Source organism: Antechinus flavipes, chromosome 4, assembly GCF_016432865.1.
Source record: "Antechinus flavipes isolate AdamAnt ecotype Samford, QLD, Australia chromosome 4, AdamAnt_v2, whole genome shotgun sequence".
NCBI lineage: Eukaryota > Metazoa > Chordata > Mammalia > Dasyuromorphia > Dasyuridae > Antechinus > Antechinus flavipes.
Window position 1 is genome coordinate 445,802,817 of NC_067401.1, and position 17,377 is coordinate 445,820,193.

The 17,377-nt window shown below is 36.1% G+C and overlaps 1 protein-coding gene across 1 annotated transcript in view; it reads right to left on the reverse strand.

The window, feature by feature from the left end:
• COL24A1 (collagen type XXIV alpha 1 chain) overlaps positions 1–17,377 on the reverse strand; it is a 354,155-nt gene that overhangs the window by 292,981 nt on the left and 43,797 nt on the right. Inside the window, exons 4-6 of the mRNA XM_051999253.1 lie at positions 13,953–15,325; positions 8,182–8,235; positions 4,414–4,467 (exon numbers count right to left, since the gene is read on the reverse strand). Of these exons, the coding sequence (XP_051855213.1) occupies positions 4,414–4,467; positions 8,182–8,235; positions 13,953–15,325 (1,481 nt within the window). The remainder of the gene's footprint in view (positions 1–4,413; positions 4,468–8,181; positions 8,236–13,952; positions 15,326–17,377) is intronic.

The following is a 17,377-nucleotide window of genomic DNA, read 5'->3' on the forward strand; positions in this document are numbered from 1 at the left end:
ATTTGATCCTGGAGGTGACAGGAAGCCACAGGAGTTTAATGAATGAAGATGGAGTTGACAGTGATGTGGTCAATTGTTCAGTCATTTTTTCAACCATGTTTATGGCCCCGTTTTGGGTTTTCTTGGCAAAGATACTGGAGTGATTTGTCATTTCCTTCTCCAGCTCATTTTACAGATGAGGAAGATGAGGGAAACAGGGTCCAGGGACTTCATGGGTTCCACTGTAAGTGTTTGAGGCTGCATTTGAACTCAGGTCTTCCTAACTCCAGGCCCAGCGCTCTATGCATTGTATCATCTAGATGCTTTATTAAGGCAGATATTTTTCAGCAAAATTACTAAAACCATAAAGAAATGCTGTACCCTGACCAAATTCAAAGAAGCAATGCTCATTGTTTTTAGGGTTCCTTAAAGAAATCTTCTTGTAGCTGGTCTGACTACTAGCAGATTACTTAGGACAGAATGAGTATCACATGCAAAGGTCATGATGCAGACTCTGGCCTCAACATGAATCTTCAAAGGGTTGTTACTAAACCATTTGTGTGTTTCATTGGCACTAGTAAAGATTTGTATCTACCCCCCTAATAAAAAACAAAATAAACAAATAGCCCACACAACATTTGAGGGCATCAACAAAGGCAATTCAATGGAGGGAATGGATATATGAAAGCCTTAAGTGGAACGTACTTCTTTGTGGAACTTATTAGTAGGGCAATATTTTCACAATTAGCCTCATAATGGGAGCTTTCTGATCTCAGTTAATGAGATGAATAGCTCTTGTGTCCTTTATTACATTTTACTTTATTAACACTGGGAAGGATCGCAATGAAGCTATTATAATAGCCACGTGGCCCTTTGATCTTTTAATGTTTAACAGTTTAAAGACATGGCTCTCAGGGGCTTGAGGTCAGGCATGACCTCCAAGGAGGATTATCTTTATGTGTTTCAAACAAGTACTAACTGAAGCACATGCACAGTGTGTCCCTAAAGGAACAACCTTGCTCGATTGCTTCTTATTTTAACATAGACCATACTTTAAAAAGGTAGAAGTATTAAAGGATTCAACATATTCAAAATATAGAAGTCAGCATTTGCTTGTTAACCCAAGATTTAGCACAATGGGATGAGAAGTTCTTTGAAAGCAAGACTTTGGCTCTTATCTTTTCATGACTTGCACTAAAGGTACATGTTATATTTTTACACAGCCAAATGATTTCTATTTGAGCTCAAAGTACATTATCATATGCCTTGCCAAGTTTCAACCCTCGATTCGACTCCCTGAGACCATTCTTCTATCTGCCACTTTGACCCAAACTTAAAAGGACTCACCTGTAGATTTGTAATATATAATTTCAACTAGATCCTCTCTGCTATAAGACAACACTTTTACTAATCTTCCCCAATTGGCTATCAATCCCCATATGATGGATATTTCAAACCTTCTCTTTCTCAAGACTCCTATACCATTCCATCCCTCCCTCTTAAGGAGGATCTTTCTTATACTTCACCATGGACATTTGGCATGAGTTTCTTCTTCCCTTTTACTATATCTGTAAAAATTCACTCTCTTCCTTTTCTACAGTTTTTGATAAAGAGGTGGCCCTTCTCCAAAATAATGGTTACATCTCTACTTGCACCCTCGATACCATCCCCTTTTGTTTCCATTGACAGATCATCCCTACAATCATTTGCCTATTTTTTTCCTAATTTTCATTTTTGTAATGGGGAAGAGATGGCTCAGTGGGTAGAGCACCAGCCCTGAAGTCAGGAGGACCTGAGTTCAAATCCAGCCTCAGACACTTAACAATTCCTGGTTGTGTGATGGGCAAGTCACTTAACCCCAACTGCCTCAGCAAAAAGCAAAAAAAAAAAAAAAAAAAAAGAAGAGGAGAAACAAACAGAAAGGTCGTCGCAATGGCAAAAGCAAACAGTCTCTCCTCCCCTTCCTTTTCCACTCCCCTGCCTCCACCCACCAGAATCATCATTTCTATACAACACATCAGGACTTGCACAAAGAGTGGGCAGGGGCCATTCTTTCTCCAAGCTTATATACTAATAGAGTATGGTCCAATTACTATTTAGCCTCATGTGCTTGGGACCTCAGCGCTTCAACTCAAGCCTCAGCCCATTACACGTTTTCTTTTTATCTAGTAACTCATTATTTGCTCCATACAAACATTCCTGGGCATCCCTCATGCTTCGAAATAAACCAAAGTAAGCCCTTTCACTTGAACCTATCATCCTCTCTCACATACATCATCTTTTTTTTTCTTTTTTCACAGATAAAATACTAAACAGTATGTTTAGAATTATTGCTTCTATTTCCTCTCTTCTAACTCCCAAACTTCTTGAAAATGTCTTCCAATCCCATTACTCAAATGAAACAGCTCTCTCCATTACCAATGATCCTATAATGAACAAATCTAATAACTTTTTTCCTATCCTTATCCTTCTCAACCTTGTGAAACATTTAATACTGTTGATCAATTTCTGGATACTCTCTCATTTCTAGAACATGATACTGCTCTCTTGATTCTTTTCCTGCCTGGAAATTCCTTCCCCATGTCTTTTGTTGGATTTTAAATCATTTAATTATCTCTTATGTGTGGTTGTCCCCCAAGGTAATGTACTTGTTCCTCTTCTTTCTCTCTACTCAATAAAGTCATTAGCTCCTTTGGGGCTCAAATGTAGTCAGATAAATAGAAGAGAAATTTCTATTTCCAATCAGATTACTCCAAGATCATATACCCAAATCTCACTTTTCTCCAGAGCTCTACCCATCTGCCTATAAAATATTTCCAAGTAAATGTCCCATTGGCATTTGAAACAACATTACCAAAATAAAACTCAGTATCTACATATACGTATGTGCTTCCCTTCTCTCTTTTTCTCCTCTTTTTTTCTTCCCTCTCTCCCTTCTCTCAGGCACTATCCTTCCTTTGACACATTAAGAACTTCAGAGTCATCCTTGACACTATAATCTCCTTTAATCCACACATCCAATTAGTTAACTAGTTGTCAATTCTATCACCCTTATCTCCACTCAAAATACCACCACTTTAATTTAGGCCCCCATCATCACCTGACAGGATTTGTACACTAACTTCAAAACTGCCTTTTCTTTTTCTTGTTTCCAGTCTCTCTTCAATCCAATCTCGTAGCTGTCTAAATTATTTCATTGACGCATAAATCTAAGGACATTATCCCTTTGCTTAAAAAGCTCCCAGGGCTATCAATTCTTTTTATGATAAAAGAAACATTTCTCTGGCATTTAAAATCATTTAGACTCAGGGTCCAGTCTACCTTTCTAGGCTTACCATGTATTACTTTTCTTTATATATTCTGTGGTATTCCAGTTAAACTGGTCTACATACTCTTATTTCCCATGGCTGAAAATTCCATTTCCTAGCTCCAGGTCTTTATCCAGGCTATCCTTCATAACATTTTTGGGTATCAACTTTGACATTCTGATGGGTGTGACATGGAAACTTAGAATTGCTTTAATTCATACTTCTTTACGAAGCTATATATGGCTGGACAAATTGTGGTATATGACTGTGATGGAATACTGTTATACCATAAGAAATGATGAAAAGGAGAACTCTTGAAAAACCTGGGATATTTTAAATGAATTTTTGAAAGAGCAAAGTAAGCAGAAACAAGAAAACTTATTATATTAAAAACCTTTTTTTAAAATGAATAATGTTGAAAGACTCTAATCAATGAAATAATAAAACATCATTCCAAAGGATCACTGATTAAAAACATGATCCATCTCCTGATGGAGAATTGATGGACTAATTATTCAAGATGAGGCACATTTTAGAACATGACCAATTTGATCAATTGTCTGCTTGTCCGTCTGTCTGTCTCTCTCTTTCTCTCTCTGTATATATACACATATATATACATACACACATACATATATGTATAAATATATAGATATGTATATATACATACATACATATATATGTATATATGTTAAAAGAGATTTATTTTTATTTTTCAGGAAAGAGAAGAGAACACAATGCAGATTTTAGGTCCTTTGAAAATCCCATTCTCTTTCTTCAATATTTTCTATCACTAACGTCCATATGTTCTAATATGATTTATATATTATATAGGAGTAGAGTTGGGAATGTACATTGGCCTTATTTTAGGGCATTCTGGACTTTATAGCATTGGGATCCTGCATCTTAGAGTTGTTCACCATCTGCTTGTGATAACCCTATATGAATGCCATCACTTGGCAAGTTTGGAAGGAAATGGAACAATGACCGCTTCCTTCTGGGAGTCCCCTCTTCCTCTCCTTTCCTGATGCTTCAGATATATTGTAATCCAAATGCTCAATTTCTGAAGTTTCCATGTTTATACAGTACCAGGAAAATCATGACTCTTGGGAAATAAATCACTTACCTTTGGACCAGGCAGCCCAGGCAAACCGGGATTCCCATGTGGTCCGGGCATGCCCTATAAGTAATGAAAAATCAATGTCAGTCATGGAACAGATCAGATGCTTGCTGTTAATATGATATTTTATCTACTGTAATACTAGCTATCTAATAGTAAAGTGCTGAGCCTGGAGTCAGGAAGAACTAGTTCAAAACCAGCTTCACACAAGAGAGTTTATGGGAGGGAGGTTAAGGATTTTCTCTTTAGAAATCAATGATTCTGTGTTATGGGCCAGAACTCTGAAACAAGGATTCTTACAAAATGTTAAGTCAGTGGAATTGATGAGACAATGGTTATCTAGTTTAGCATGGTGCTTAATAGTTCTCTAGTTCAGTATGATTGATTTAATCTTACAACAAATAATGGTTTCCTAGTGATATAATGATTGATTATACTCAGTGTAGAGCATATAAATTGAGACAAACTCAGGCAAATGAAGCAGAGACAGATTTATTCCATTGTCCTCCTTTGTGTTGGCTGGAGGCTGAAGCACAAAATCTTGGACTCAGACTCACTTCATCTTACACTACTGTAGTGGCCTCTCCTCCTGTATTTTCTCCACTCAAACCATGTCCCTCTGAAGGCCACGAGAAAGCTAGCTGAGCACCAGGTGAAGGGGACAATAAAGACTTTTGGACTTTAACACTTAGCTATTCTTGTGGTGATTACTTTGCTGAAAAGAAGGCTACCCAAAGACCTCCAGAAAACCCACCGAGAACACTACATTTTGGCACAAGAACATTACAATTGTGAATCAACAAAATGAAAGGAACAGGAGATGGGGATTTGCCCATCAGAGACAAAGGAAATATTATCCCAAAATTCTTAGTGTTCTTTTAAGCAATTAAAATTGCACCAAGACTTTTGGGATACCGTGTATGTATATCTATCTACTTTTATCAATTATCTACCTATCTAACCTATCTATCTTTGTGTGTGCACATGGGGAAGGGGGTTCATTTGATCTTTATAGACAGATGCTATTTTTCCATTTTCTGGAAAATACTGATAGGAATTAAGTGATTTGACACATCACTAGTATCTAAGACAGGATTAGAACTCAGCTATTCCTGATTCAGAGGCAAGCTATCCACAATACTGCACAGCTTTTCAAAGAAAACCCAATGATAAAAAAAAAAAAAAAAAAACCCTAGGCCACAAGGTCCTGCTTTGATTTAGCACAGTGAACAAGCATCAACTTTTGAATTTTGTCACTTCAAGCAAGTAGTCCTAGCTGTACTTCGGGGTTTATACATTCATGGAAATTTTCCCTATAATGCCTGCATGAGTTATATATTCAATAAATATGTTAAGGGGATGTTATTAGTCATTCACATCTTAGTAAGAATCCGAGTCAAATGTCTAGTTGCAATCTTCTAAATTATGGTAATTGGAGTTTTTATAGGATTTGAGGGATGAAAGGGCAAAAGGATAGAAGAGAGGGAGGGAGAAATAATTTTGGAATGTGTAGTATATGTGCGAAGGACACATCAGTTCAAGGCTTTCCAGAGCCAAAAGACAACATTAGGACATTAGGATCCTGGAAGGACACACTATAAATACTATCAGGAAGTGGGAGAGAAGCAAAGAGGGAGATCTTATCAAAGATGAACTGTGTATTTCAGTATTTCACCAGGCAAGGCCAAATATGTCTTCTCTTTGGAGAAAGCTTATAACCAGAAGAGCTTCTATTGTCTTCCCTTCCCATCCTCTTCAGTTTGGGTTCCTAGTTTGGGAGACTGTGCTATTCTACTTCTATACAATCTAAGTCCTTGATTCTCTCAGACCTTGAAGATACACTTAAAAGCTGGTGAAGTGCTACTATTTGCATTTTTCTTTTGAACCCGCCCAATACCCACATTCACACCAGAATCCCCATTTTCATCTCTAAATGAAATGGGTTGCCTTAGTTAAAACAAAAGCTGGCAGGGGGAAATTGACTAACACCACTTTTAGATTTATATAACACATAAATCTTTTGTTCAGCAGATGTAATTTTAGAAATATGGCAGCTCCTTGGGGTGAGATTTTTTATTCTGTACATTTCTTTCCCTAGTTAATAGCTAATATTCTGCCCTTCTCTTTTCCACTATGTAATCCAGGAATGCACTATTTTAAGGAAACCCACTCCCCTTCATTCCCCAAAGCAAATGAACCTGACCTTCACCTACCACGCAGCAGATGGATGAGATCACCCAAGGGCTAAGAATAATATTACAAGTAGCAATAGACCAATTCTGCTGCTGCTGCTGTAGCAAATTTGATAATCTTCCTAGGACGTATTCATAGAGAATGCCTTGACTAGGCGTTTAGAAGCAAACAAACAAGGTTCCATGTGTTTCTTGGCTTCTTTGGAGTTGGCAAAGGAAGGACAGACTTTAAAGATCTAAGCTACTTTATGGAGGAAATGACTATGATCCATCTCCAAAGAAGACAGAATAGAAAAGGGCAAGCAGTCCAATTTTATTAACATTACTTATGGGGAAGTCTTTCTGCTAGGAGCTGGGATATAAAGAAAAAACATTTTTAAGAAAAGAAATAGTTCTTGCTTTTGAGGATTTTATATTCTTGAGAACGTGGGAAGCATTAAAAAATATAGGTTGTTTGAGGAGAAGAGATAAAATCATAATTGAAGATCCATGAATGATTTCATGGGGGAGGCAGTATATTTTACATATTGTTCTGTGACATTTGGCTTTGCCCCACTGAAACCTCATTCTCGTTAAAGCTCTGTGTCAGGAATCATTCATCTCTTTTCATTCAACTTTTGCTTGAATATCAGCATCCATAGAAGATGTTCTAGATATAATGGTTTGTTCTAGACAAAATCTGAAAGGACTGGGCTTCCTACATGAAACCTGGTCATAATGAATGCTGTTTCCTACTACCCTGAATTTAGATAGATGCAAGGGGAGAGATAGATAGATAAAGACAGAGAGACAAAGAGAGAGTGATGACCACGCTAGCACCTAGGATACCTTACAATCAACCAGAGTCAGAATAAGCAAAAGTCCTTAGTCATTATTCTTGGTCTTTAGGGGTAGAAGTGAAGGGGATGGAAGTAGGATCTCCACAACCACCTTCTTCCTCGACCATGGCCAAAGTGACTCTGGCTAGTCTTACTCCATCCCCTAGTCCCTCCTACAATCCTCTGTATATACCAATCATTGAGCCAGCACAGGATAGTAGGAAGGGCCATTTTCCAAGCATATGCCCATAGAGTATTGTCCAATCGGTAGTAAGCCTCAAGTACTCAGCCATCTTGATCTCAGTGAATCGACTCAATAGTTTCAGCCCTCTACACCTTTTGTCTTTCTATTTCCAGCACCAAGCAATCCCAGGACACTGTAGGTATTCAATAAAAAAAAAATACTTGTTGACTGATTGCTTGAATTCTAGCACTTACTAATTGTGTGAACCTCAGGTGAGTCAGTCAATTAATTAATAAATATTTATTAAGCATCTACTAAAGGCCAGACATTGTGCTAAGAGCTGAGAATACAAGAGATAAAAGACAGTACCAGTCCTAAAGGAGCTCACCATCCAATGTATGGGATAATCAGATACACTGAAATCTTCATTGGTGAAGGGAGATAATGAGTCATATTTCCTCAAGTTGAAGATACTACAGAACCTTCATCTATTTTCAGGTTACCATCCACTGTCCTTCCCATTCTTTAAAAATACATTATCATTCTGATAATAGAAAGAACATTCAACTCATTTACTCACCCTTGGACCTCTCCTTCCTGATGGACCTGGGAGACCAACAGGACCTGGTGGACCCTTGAAAGAGAAAGAAATGAGGCAATTAAAAGGAGTAATAACCACATAGACTCTCTCTCTCCATATGCTGAAATCAGTTAAGATTTGAAATTGCCTACTTGCCTCTAGTCCCAGCTGATAACCATTTAATAGCAACATCAATTCCCACCTGCCTCACCCCAAACTGCAGGGGTAAAAGCTAGAACTCCAGTTGTCCTTTTTAATCTGGTCAGAAATCACAGCAGGAAGCTCATGACTCATTGGACTGGCTACCCAGGATGGTTTGCAGAGGCATTGGAATGGGCAGTTTTGTGGGTAACTTTTACCTAAATTTACTTTTACTAGAGAAGGGGAACTGCATTTAGGGTTTGGAGACCAAGAACTATAGATTTTCAAGCACACTTTAAACTGAGCTTACCCAGGAAAAGCTGAAGCCCTGTGGATTTTATGTACTTTTAAAGGAAATATGCCAAGACACAGTGTAATGTGTGGAAAGCTGGATTATAATGGAGTCCATCTGTTCCTTCCAATGGTAACACTACAATCTACCAATTCTTGCCCTGGTAGGTAGCTCCTAGAGCCAGAAACTTTCTATGGGGTAAAGTAAAGTATTGGGGCTAAACAGAAATAAAAAATTCTAGAGGAACAATTAACCTAGCCGGTGAAAAAAAAGTTGAATTTCTTAGAAGTTAGTTAAAAAAATAATCAATAATAGATAACCAGCTATTTGCTTTATTACATGCGCTAGGGCAGGGAGCATTCCCATGATTTCCTCAGTGTAGGGAACTTATGATATGAACTCACATGGAAGTTAGCAACTCTTTAGTAATTTATAGCTTTAGGCAGTGGTGTCAAACTCCAACAGAAATGATCTCTGAAAGCTTCATATTGACTTAGAAGACCATATTATTACCATTATCTGTGTTGTACTGTATTTTTACATTTTTTTTTTTGTAAATTATTTCCCAATTACATTTTAATCTGATTCAGGTCTAATTCATGAGTGCTGCTGCTGATCTAATAGCAAGTTGAGCATAATAGATTTGCAGTTTTGTGTGAATCATTTTCTTAATGTAGTGTTATAGAAATGCTTGTTTTATTCTATAAATTTAAAAAAGTAATAATTACAAAAATCTAACAGATACATTCACCAGTTATATGGTCATAGACAAGTAGCTCAATCTCTCAGAGCCTCATTTTTCTTGTCTATCATATATATATGAAGAACTTGTGACTTGCCCAGGGTCACAGAGTCAGTAAGTATTAAGTGTCTGAGGTAAAATTTGAACTGAGGGCCTCCTGACTTCAGAGAAAATTCTCAATCCACTGCCCCCACCTACATTATTTAAAGATATTAAACATAGCTTCAAAACATGGGCAACATCATTGAGTATACATTGTAGAGAATGGGAAATAGGATTTATGCCTTTATTCAAAATCAAATTAAGGATATGCTCATCAGTTCATTCCTTTAAGTTATTATGCTAACTCTCTTCTCTCCTTTGATTAGGAAAAAAAAATTCTAGAAAGATGTCTACATGTGGCTCTACAATTTCCTTACCGCCCATTCACTTCACCACTTGTAAAATCTGGCTCTTATCCCCACTGTTCTAGCAAAAGACCTCCATCCCAAAGTATTTAATGAACTCCTTATTGCTAAAAATCAAAGACCTTGTTTCAGTGTTCATTGCTCTTAAACTCTCATTGACATCAGATAATAGTTACTACCCTTTCCTTGAAGCCCTCTCCTTTTCCTTAGTTTGTATAACAAGGGATTCTCAGGGTTCTTCTTTTACCTTCTTGACGGTTTCCTCTTACCACCTTACCTTCTTTCTGACAGTATTCCAAGGGAATTGTCCTGGACCCTCTTCTTGCTTTATACTCTCATTCTTGGTGAATTTACCCGTTCCGATGTCTTCATCCCTCACTTCTCTACAAACAACTCCATTCTCCCCCATTCCCAAGATCTCCACAGAATTATAGGCCCCTATTTTCAATACCCAGTTGACTCTTGAAATTTAATCATTTCTAAAACCAAACCACACATCTTACTTCCCAAAGGACCTTCCTCCTGACTTTCTTGTTTCTGTTGAGGTACTGCACATCCTCCCCAATAATTCAGCATCATCTTTAATTCTTCACATGTCTTTATTGCTCATATTTGGAAAATGAACGACTTGAATTAGATTATCTCCAAGGTCCCTCACAATTGGAGTCCTGAGGTCCTATAATCCAGAAAGCAGCAAAGCCCCTTGGATGCTTTGCAATATCTCTCCTACAATCTTCCTCCTTTCTATATTTGTTGTTACCCACTTAATTAGGCCTTCATCTCTTTTAACTTGGATTATAACAATACTCTCTTAACTGGTATCCTTATCTCCAGTCTATCCCTTCCTAAATCCATTTTTCAAACTGCAGTGGTGAGTTGTATAGAAATGAGGGTGGAATGAGAAAAAGTGACCTCGAAAAGTACATAAAAAGATTCAGAAGAAATGAAGGTAGGACGTCTAGCCAATTAAGTCATAGGGTATGTGACTTAAATTGTTTTTTAGTATCATGAAATTATAAAATCTCAGAGTACAAAGGAACATTAGAAGCAATCTAGTCCAATGGAGATCTTTTCAAGAATCTTTCTACAATTCATCTGTCATGGACATCTAACATCTACCCTAAAGACATCAAGTGAAGAGAGACCCATTATCATTTTAAATAGCCCCTCCACTTTTTAAATCAAGCTTAAATCTGTCTATCTGATAGTCTCATCCATTGTTCTCATTGCTGCTCCCTGGCTTCCTTTAAGTCCCAACTAAAATCCCACCTTCTACAGGAAGTCTTTCTCAATCCCTCTTAATTTCAGTGTTCTCCCTCTGTTAATTATTTCCCATTTATCCTGTACACAGCTTGCTTTGTATACAGGTTTGTATTTCAAGTCCCCAATTAGGTTGTAGGCTCCTTGAGGGCAGGGATATCTGAGGGTAGGAGCTATTATTATCTCCACTTTTCAGATGAGGAAATTGAGAAAGACAGAGGTTTAGTTACTTGCCACTATCTAGCACAATCACAAGATGCTAGTGAGGCTGGATTTGGATTCAGGCTTTCTTGACTTCAGTTCTAGCATCTTTCATTCATTCATCAAGAAGGGAGAGGAAGAAAAGAAAAGGAAAGGAGATGTGACTTGAACTGAGGGAGGAAGTACCCACACTGACCAAGTCACAGATTCTGGAAGTGTTGAATTTGCAAATATGAAAAATAATACAAGTATGAATAATTAATAAAAGCATAAATAAATAAATAATTGCTATTGTGATATGCTGAGGTCAAGAAGGATTTCAATATAAGAAATAATGAAGTATGTTTGGGAAACTATGATCAGCTAATCTTCCTCTTTGTTAAGAAGGTAAGTTTTTCCAAACAAATTCCCATTATACATTTTCATTTTTAAGATAATGATTTATTAAAACTGGAATGTGCAGAGCTAAAAACTACTGTGCCAATAATATTATTCTTAATAATAATAAAACTAGCATTTATACTTCATTTTAATGCTCGGAGCTAAATGTCATTATTATTCCCATTTTACAGATTAAAAAAGTAAATCTAATAGAGGCTCAGTGACTTCACCAAACTAGCAAGAGTGTGAGATCAGATTATAATTCTGGTAGATCTGCCTCAAGGATTAATGCTTTATTCACTGTGCCACCTACCTGCCTCAGGATTAAAAATACTTAAGATTAAAATAAAATATCTCTCTGGGGAGTTTGGGTGAACAGATTAGTTTGAAAATTTTGTGTAGCCTAACAAAAAGCCTTGTACATTTTGTTGAATAAAATTATGAATGAATGAATGACTCAGTGTCTTTGAATTGTATTTCTGTTTCTTAACATCAGTTTCATTTAGAATGCTAGTTGTTTTCAAAAAATAGATTTTTAGTTGTTAGTTACTAGCTCTAGTTATTAACTGGTTACTAAGCAAAAGATTTGTCCCATGTTAATAATATCTATACACAATATTTATAGACATATACAAAACTATATTAAGTGTTGCTCAATACATATCAAATAACTTTCCAGTAATAACCACAAAGAAAAACCAGGCTAAGCATGTAGCATCATCTTCTCCATGCAATGGTTTCTGGATCTATACCAATGTCTCAAGTATATGTCAACTAACATATTCATCAAACAAATTGGTCTCATAGATGATTGTCTTTGGTCTGACTTCAAAAAAGAAAATGTAATTTTTCATAGACACAGGACTCAAAGAAGTTATGTGGTTTTCAAATGCAAAAAAAAAAGATAATACTTTCTAATTATTTGATTTCTCATTCATTAGAACACTGCAGTAAAACTCAAAATTACTTTAAAAAAATAATAGCCCACATTTAAATAATCTCTTAAGGTTGCAGATGTCCTCCTTCCAAATAATCTAGTGAAGGTAGGTTGTATAAATATTATCTCCATTTTACAAATAAGGACACTGAGGCTCTCAAAGGTTTAAGTGGCTTACCTGTGATCACACTACTATTTATGCATCTGAGGTGGGCTTTGAATCAGGGTTTGCTGACTAAATAAATGCTCAGTATTTTATCTGTTATAACATGTTTTTAAAAATTTATATGGCTTTGGAGCTATGTTAATGACTGTCATGATAACCCAATGAAAAGTGGAAAATGCAATCAATCAGCTCATAACTCTGTCAAAACCTCACCAAATAAGTGATTGCACCATCACTTTTGATTGCTTCTTGGATTTTCTATCTCTATTCAAGACCCACATAAATTACCACCATGAACAGGAGGCCATTCCCAGAATATAAGATCCTTGGGGGCAGGTTTTTTTTCTTGTTTGCTCAGTTCTGAGTATAATATTTAATACAAAGTAGATGCCTAATAAATGTCTAGTTGGGTTGAATTTATTAACATTTTCTTCTTCACTGAATTTGTATCAGACATAGCCTGTATTTAATCTTCAAGTGCATATTTATTGTACTTTTAAAAATTAAGTCTATAGCTTATAACAAATTCCGAATTATAATCCTCGCTTAGCCTAGACAACCAATAATAGTTATTAAAAGTCTAACTATTTTATTGATGAATAGTAATTCTCTGAAAAGTAGTTCTGTCACTGGGCATATTACCACAATGTTAATGCCAGTAGTAGCTGAAAGGGCATAATTTAAGTACTCTGGAAGACCATAAAACTCAAAATGAATCTAAGATTTATTTGGTGTCAGAATCCCTTTCACCAATATGGCCTTTAATCCATCCCTATCTGGCCATTCCATACACATCCTCCCATAATTTAAATAAGTGCAATGTTTTAGTTCTCTTCATCTGTCTCCTGACCCATCTCTTAACAAGAAGGTACATTAATCTTATAATTATAATTATTTTTTTAAAAGAGAAAGCTGAATCCATATTTAGCAACTTGAATCTCTGGCTGAATTTCAGTTAAAAAAACCAAAACATCTGGTTTGTCTGTAACTTCACTAAAACTAAATGCTCCTACGATCTACCAATAATATTAATGGAGAAAAAAAACCATCACCCAGCAAAAACCAATAGCTGTGCTAAAATTGTTCCCATTGCAAGTACATCTTATAGGAGCCATAAATTCTTTCATTGTATTCAGAATAATTTTCTGTCACAGGTTTGGTTTATTATTTATACTCTATTACAAAATTTTCTCTAAAATTCTCACTAACCTAATTTCAGCAAGACACATTTAAAGGTAACTTACAGGAGGTCCAGGATCCCCTTTGGGGCCTCTCAGATTCCCCATTTCAAGCATCATATTCAGATCCTCATAGTAATAATAATCATAAAAATCAGTTTCATAGTTATCTTCAATGTGGTATGTACCATCCGTGTCAACTTTGCCTTTCCATTGATTATGATTATTATCCACAGATGGTTCAGTTGTTATCTGATATAAAGTTGTATTCATAATTTGTGACATATCCGTGAGTTTTTCAGTGTGCTGATTAACCTTGTTATCTTTTTTAAGGTGATCAGTTTTATCCTCTTTCATAAAGGGAGGGATGATGTATGACCTCTCCTTAGACAAAGGGAGACTAGTTGTTTCTTCTTTATGTCCCACATCATCGCTTGAAACATTTTGGATTAATTTCTCTTTGGAGCTCACTGTCCCCTTTTTAAGTTGGTGGTAAGGAGCTGACAGATTTAAATTTGGTGAGCTATGTTCTTTGATGATCATCTTTGTGCCTTGAATTTCAGGTTTCATGAGACCACCATCAGAGATGTTTCCCCAGGGGACAGATGATGTTAAAGAGCTTGACGATTCCCAGGGTGTCCGAAGTTTATGGACTGATGGAGCCTCTTTATTTACTGAGTTTGGATTTCCCTGTCCTTCATAAAATGGTCTATACTCTGATGGTACCTCTTCACCAAACTGCTTGTGTGATGGAGACTTTTCCAGTACAAGGCCTGGCAATGTGGTGGTGTGAGGAAACCCAGTCTCTGATCGGTAGGTATCAATATGGCGACATTGCTGCTTCCGATATCTACAATAGTTTGCTGAGGCTTCAGCTGAAGGAATTATATCCAGCTGACAAATTACTCCTTCAAAGTGGACTGAATGGGAGTCCATACTTCCCAAAGTAAACACACCATCAGCATTGAATGCCTGCACTCTTGAAAGAGTGTCTTTGCTGAATTGCTTCTTTCCGCATTCAACAGACATGGAAACCACTGTATCTTGAATATCAATGGCAAAGGAGTGCCACTGTTCATCATGAACACTGTAGTTGAAAGATGCTGCTAGCTTCCCACCAATATGGATCACCACTTTCTTGGGTAGTAATTGTACTCCCAATTGCAGTCGATTTTTATTTCTGATACTGAAGAGAAAAGCATTGTTGACTCTATGTGAGAGTAACCCAATTACTATTGTGAATTGCTGTCCTAGACTAGATGGCAAAATTTTCCTGGTAGGTGCCTCTATTTGACAGTCACTTGTTAGAATGACACCTGTTTCTGCTACATGAACTCCCTGAGGTAATGGGGTAGATGATGATGATAAAACCATGTTCTCCACCGGTTGATATCTTACATCTTTGCCTCCAAGGCCTAGTTGATAAAGAACATCTATGCCTAAAAGAAAAAGAGAGAGAAAAATGAAAAAAAAAAAAACAGAATATTACTGAATTGAATTCATATGCTTGAGCAAATGGAAGAGGAGAAAAGTGTGTTTTTATAGAATAAATATAATCCATCAATTAAATATTCTCTTCAGAGGAGAAGAGAAAGAAGGCTACATCATTTTGTAGTTTGATAGAGCCATGTGTTTTGGAAAGTACACCTTCCCAAGTCCCTCAAAGCCCAAACCCTCAGAATAAATTAATAGGTGAAACAATCATTTTAAAACCAACTAAGGTGCATAGAGTAATTATATGCTTGCCTGTTCCTTTTGTGAGTTTGAAAATTATTAGTTGTAAAGGAGTAATTTAAACATATCTTCTCAACCCTGAGGACAGAATCTTTGCTCCTAGAAATGTTAGTACTATCTCTACAAAAGGCAACTTTCAAATTGTAAATATATTATGCAAATTAATCTCACCTTTTTGCCAGATTGAACACTCCTGAAATACATCTGAATTCTATTTCAACCTCTTGGAATATCTGGCACATGGAAGCTTGATGGATGTGTTGATTTCAACCTCAAGGGAACTTTAGAGACCACTTACTTTAACTATCTCTGAGAATCATAGAATTTGAGGTCCAGAAGGTACCTTAGCTTCCACCTAGTCTAACCCATCCATATAAGGAATGTCCATTATAACATAACTGACAAGGGGCTACTATTACTGCTGCTGCTACTACTACCACTACCATACTACTACAATTACAAGTATTGCAGTTACTACTATTATTTACTATTACTGCTGTTGCTATTAATACTATTCTTTCTTCTATACTACTATTGCAATTATTATTACTACTACTATTATTACAATTACTACTGCTGCTATTACTACCAATATTAGTATCATTCCTACTACTACTATTAATACTGCTGTTAATATTACTATTATCAATATTACTATTACTACTACTACTATTATTGTTCTACTACTACTATTATCACTAATACTACTACTGCTGCTATTGCTACTAATTATTACTATTGTTACTATTGTGCTGCTTCTATTACTACCACCACTATTAATAATGACATGTAATACTCTATTTGGTATAATATATCAATATATAATAAGTATAATATTATTATAAATGATAAAATATTAATATAGCCAGCATTTACATAATATTTAAAGTTTACAAAGTACCTCACTATTGTTATTTAATCCTCATAATAATGCTAAAAGTTAGGAACTATTATTAGCCCCATGTGATATATGAAGAAACTGAGATCCAAGGAGGTAAAGTATGCCCCAGAGACAATAAGTTACAATTAGATAGATAACTTAACATATAATGTTTTAATTAATAGGTGACAGAATGATTATGTTTACTGAAAAGACACTCTCTGAATATTTTATTCACACTTCCTGAGGTTTGTATCATTGGGCTTTTATCTCATATGTGTCTGTTTTCATCTACTTTGCTAGATCATAAAGAAAAAACACTGAAAGTAAATGAATAAGTATGATATGAGTCAGAGGACAGAGGGAGCAAAGGAGAGATTGGATCAAGTCATTTGTTAAGAGCTGGGATGCTTAACAAGGAAGTGGCCCTAAACTGAGCCTGGAAGAAAGATAAATCAAAAAGCAGAAATAAAGAGGGAGAAATTACACTTCATGGACCGAATAAGGTTAGAAGATAGAATGGCAATTCAATTCAATTTGATAAATATTTACAAGTACCAGAATTATGCTAAGCCTGATAAATACAAAAACAAAAACAAAACAATTCTGGTCCTCTAGGAACACACACTCTAATAGGAGAAAGTACCATAGAAGGTCAGGGAAAGATGCTTGTTAAGCACCTACTATATTCAAGGCATTGTACTAAATACTTTACAAATGTTATCTCATGATCCTCTCAACAACCCTTAGAGGTAGGGACTGCTATTATTTCTATTTGAAAAAACTGAAATAGATAAAAGGTAAGGAAGTTCTTCCTAGAATGCTTGTTGTAATCTCCCCATTACCCCTTTTGCCCCCTATCTTCTATCATACTCAT